This window comes from Cibotium barometz, chromosome 56 (genome assembly GCF_041138505.1).
Source record: "Cibotium barometz isolate CiBa-2024 chromosome 56, ASM4113850v1, whole genome shotgun sequence".
NCBI classification, from domain to species: Eukaryota; Viridiplantae; Streptophyta; class Polypodiopsida; order Cyatheales; family Cibotiaceae; genus Cibotium; species Cibotium barometz.
In genome coordinates this window covers 7,726,712-7,731,274 of record NC_141101.1, presented here as the reverse complement: position 1 = coordinate 7,731,274, position 4,563 = coordinate 7,726,712, and the positions used below count along the sequence as shown (strand labels likewise).

Below are 4,563 nucleotides of genomic sequence, written 5' to 3'. Positions count from 1 at the left end.
CACATTTATTTCGTTGTTATATAACCTTTCATAACTTTTGGCTTGAAATTTTTAACTTAAATTTGCATAATAATCATTGTCACATGTATTGCTTGCTACATTGCTTTGCTATGAGGTTTGGGGTATTATCCTAGGGTTTTGTGGCCATGCTCTCGGGTTTGGGGGATTATCCCATAGTTTCATGACTAAAAACGCGGGGCCACTTCATGTATAACCACGTTCCTACAATGAGATGACAACCACTTCTCTAAATTACATTGTTAAGCTTTGTGGGTAGAACCCTTATTCTCTAGAAGATTATGTGAGATGAGAATTTTAAAAAAAACTCAACTAAACTAAAGCCGTATTAATAAAGAAACACTACAAACAAGCAACTTTTACTTTAAAAATGTAAATTATTGACGGACTTGCATTCATAAAATTTTTATTGGCGGAAAGAGTTGGAGCGTGGAGCTTTCGTAATGAAATATTATTGGGGAAAGAGTCGGAGCGTGAAGCTTTTATAATATGGCGACCGGAGTGCAAGGAGACGTTGACGTGTACTAAATACTAATGCTGTTGATGTCAGTGGCGTCGTTGAAGAGTGGAAAGGTGGCGGAGAATCGAGTCGGCAGTGCAGTAAGCTATTGACTGCACAGTAATCATCGGATTAACGCCCGTGGCTGTTGGAAATACGCTGGAATCCGCCACGAACAAGCCCCCCATTTCCCATGTCTCCCCACTTGGCCGCACGGCAGCAGTGGCTGGGCTTGCGCCCATCCGGCAGCTCCCCATCTGGTGCGCCGACACCGTCACTGTGCTGAGCTTCTGAAAGGACCTGGACCGCACTCTTGCCAGAAATTCCTCAAACGAAGCCGCCGATGCGCCAGCAGGCACGAAGACCTCCCCGTCGCTGTTGAAATTGCCCACCTCGCTCGCCCCTGCGGCGGCAAGAATGCGCAGCCCGCGCTCTGCCCCTTCTCTTAAGCTCTCCTTGTCCAAGTCGGATAGCTCATAACGCACGCACAACCGCCCATCTGCGTCTTCGCTAACACGGCCGCCACCTCGATCCCGAGTGAGCACTATGAAGAAGGCTGTACGCGCGAATTTGAGCATGCGCGTCTTGAAATTCAGGCCTGATATCCATGGCAGAGCTAGGCCTATGACGCCCGGTTGCGACGCCGGGCACTGTATCAGCGCCCCGTAGCCTGTCGTGTCCCAGTTGGCTGCCACCTTGGAGTAGGCTGTCATGATCCCGCCACGGTAGCCCTTCCCTGTAGGGCCTGCTCCATCCTGAAAGTGGCCCCACACCATTTGCACTGGATGAATATGGAGATTTCGCCCTATCGCCCGGTTGCACAGTCCGCTCCGCCTCAAGAGTGGCGGAGTCCTTAGTGCCCCGCACGCAGCCACCACCACATCAGCCTCCACGTAGACTGTTACACGGCGTTCGCTTACCACCTCTGCCACTACGCCGGCCACCTTACGTGGCATTTTCTTGGCGGAAGGCCAACTCAGTACCTCTTCGGCTCTGCATGCGGCCACAACCACCGCCCCGGCTGCGGCGGCATCCTCCAGCCACGTAAGCATGGCACCCCGTTTCTTCTCCTGCTTGCAACCCAGCCCACAGAAGCCACATTGGTGATCAGGTGGTGAGTTACGGGGGATATTGTCAACGTGGTAGCCCAGCGCATTGCAGCCAGCTCGAAGGACCCCGTTTGGGAAGTTCTCGTGTACCACCTCGGATTGCACGCCTAGCCGGGAGCAGATGGCGTCCATGGCGTGGTCGTAAGCGGAACTGGAAAAGAGATCCAAATAGTGTGCGTCAGTCCACTCGCGGCGGACGTGGTGAGGGGTGCGAAAGGAGGCCGACCAGTTGATGGTAGAACCGCCGCCGACGGTGGCGCCAGCTAAGAGGATCATTCGCGAATCATCGGTGACGAGGCAACCGCTTTCCTCGTACATGGCGTACATGGAAGGTCCCTCCAGCTGAGACAGCGCCGCCGCCGGAAAATAGCCACCTGTCTCCAGTATCAAGACGCGGTGGCCGGCCTGAGCCAACCTGGCAGCTACAACGGCGCCACCTGGGCCGGACCCCAAGATCACTGCGTCACACTTGACGCCCACTTCTACACTAGTGTTGGATTTTCTCCGCCTGCGCAGCGCCTTGAGGTGCGTAACGTCAGCCAGCTGCGCTACGCCCATTTTGGCCAGCTGAGCTCCAAGTCGCTCACCTGCGGCTTTGGCGTCAATGACTCTCTCAGCCAGTGCAGCCTTGGGCCTCATATAATCTCTGATCACCTCCTCGTTTTCTTCTTCTTCTTCGACTCGATAGTTTATGGCATGAAAGGTAGGGTTGCGTCCAAGAGCGTCCACTTTGGTAAATATGATCCAGCAGATGAGGCACTTGAAGAATCTGAAGAGCTCCTGCTTAGAGTAGATGCAGCTACGGCTGAGGCCAATGAGCAGTTCGTGTCTTTTCTGTTGTGAGAGACCAGCAAAATTTGAAATGAAGGGGAAGGAGGAGGTGATGGCATGCTTCCCTCCCAGAGCGAGGGTTCCGAGCCTAAATGCAAGCATCCAAAGCGCAAGGTGGACGAGGCGAGACTGGCTGCGTTTAAGGAGCTTGGTCATGTAGCCGGCGGCCTGCAAATATATAAAAAAAGTGTAAAAGCATTAAGCAAGACAGCCTGCAAAAAGAGAGAACGATTAAGTTAAGCAGCCTGCAAGTAGTGTATTAAGCAAATATTAAAAGATTAAAGAATTATGTTAATTACTTCATCTAAATACTAGCGCTAGAAGTAAGGGGTGCTGCTCCTAACCTCTGCTGGTACATTGGCATCAGTAGTAGATAGACGGAAGTAAGCCTCAAGCTCGGATTCTGATAAAGCCTTGTGATCGCCTGTGGAGAAATTGATGGAGTTATCAATATCGTTCATTGCTATTGAAGGGAAGATGGTGTCACACACGGCTACGAAAGCATCCATCTGGGCCTTAGAGAATCCTGCAGGAGGGGGAGTGGGCTGACCCCCACGCAGGAGAGGGTGGATTAAACTCCATGGTGCAGATGGTGTTTCTAGGTTTCCACCCTCCTCCGTTTGCATTGCTTGCCTTTGCTGTTGTTGAAGCCAACAAATCACCTTCCTCTACTCAAAATTCTCACTTATAATGAAGGCAGTGAGCTCCTCCGACTCTAACCCAACCCTAACCTTCAGCAGTTAGCTCCTCTCCGCTGCCTTTGGAGCCCGTGCTGCCTGCAGTGCTGCAGCTTGCACTAATGCCCTCAAAAGTGAACTGCAGTTTCCTATTCAAGAAAGTGGCATGACTTGATGTAAGACTTGACTGATCTGTAGTGCTGCTGGAGGACTGCCATAACAGTAGCTATATTACTCGAAAAAGAAAAAAGAAAAGCTGTTTACATTGTACAACCCGTAGAGAAACTCTCCGGAATCCGGATCATAGCAATTAACATGTTCGTTGAAAACAAAGCTGGAAATGCAAAAATTTTAATCAAGCACTGGCATGCGCCTGATTACAGACAGTACTTACAGCTAATGTTTTTCCATAGCTGGATCAACTGCACTGCTGCAGCCTGGAGTCTGGACTCTAGCTGCTTCCTTCTCTAAATCTTATCTTCGACTAATACAGAGCCTGGCTTTATCCAAATCTTATCTTCAGAGCCTAAATTTAGCCTACTACGAGCCTAAACTTGTGCTTCAACAGGATTAACAAGCCTAAGCCTAAATTCTAGATGATCCACCACCTTCACAGGCTTGATTTATAGTGACCATTAACACCAGATTAATTTGGACTTTAGCGTTGCATTAAATTCGCAGGGGCTCCCGTTCCATAGAGCAGTTGAGCTGATACGCCACGCTTTAAAATCGCGAGTGTCAAGCTCTATTGACAGTTGGCCCCCAACTCACGCCCTCTAGAAACCTTTGGAATCCTCGTGACTTTAAAAAAAAAGTATACCATATCTTCGTTGTGGCATTAACTGTACTAGCGGAGATGGGACCACACTGTTAGAAAAAAAGTATTTTCCCAAAAAGTGGAAAATCTTTATCTAGAAAATGTGAATTTTTTAAAAAAGAAATTTTATTTTTTTAAAGAAAAAAATCTTGAAATCTTAAGGTTTTTGCTCTATAACTTCTTAATCAGGAGGTATTTGTACTCCAAGTTTTACATTTAAAAGTATTTTTCAAAATATGCGGGTGCAAACTACACTAAACTTGGGTTTTTTTAGAACATTGGACACTTGGGTTTTTTTCGAACATCGGATGGGATATGTTGCCTTTGGCAACATAAGTTCGGGTGGTTGGGACACCATTCTCATCCTTTTTTAGCTCTAGCTCAATGGGTGAGTTGAACCTCGGTTTTTACAAGGACCGTTATGGTAGGAACGAATCGTAGTACCCAACAACGCTACATTTTGAAAATTGATCCTTGCTCAATGCATTAGACTATTATTTAATTTTATTACAAATTTGAAAGGTGACCCTATTTTTTCATTTGAAGGGTAAAAGATTATTAAAAAAAAATTCCTTATATCAAAGAAGGGCACACTAAAGGATTTTTTTCAAA

At 47.9% G+C, this 4,563-nt stretch overlaps 1 protein-coding gene across 1 annotated transcript; it reads right to left on the bottom strand.

The window, feature by feature from the left end:
• Positions 1–381: 381 nt before the first annotated feature.
• LOC147606850 (long-chain-alcohol oxidase FAO4A-like) lies at positions 382–3,610 on the bottom strand. Its single transcript, XM_086791434.1, has 2 exons — positions 2,802–3,610; positions 382–2,625 (listed from the first exon to the last, which is right to left on the bottom strand). Exons 1-2 carry the CDS (start codon positions 3,081–3,083, stop codon positions 565–567), a joined length of 2,343 nt encoding a protein of 780 aa, XP_086647560.1. The 5' UTR covers positions 3,084–3,610; the 3' UTR covers positions 382–564.
• Between the last annotated feature and the right edge of the window lie 953 nt (positions 3,611–4,563).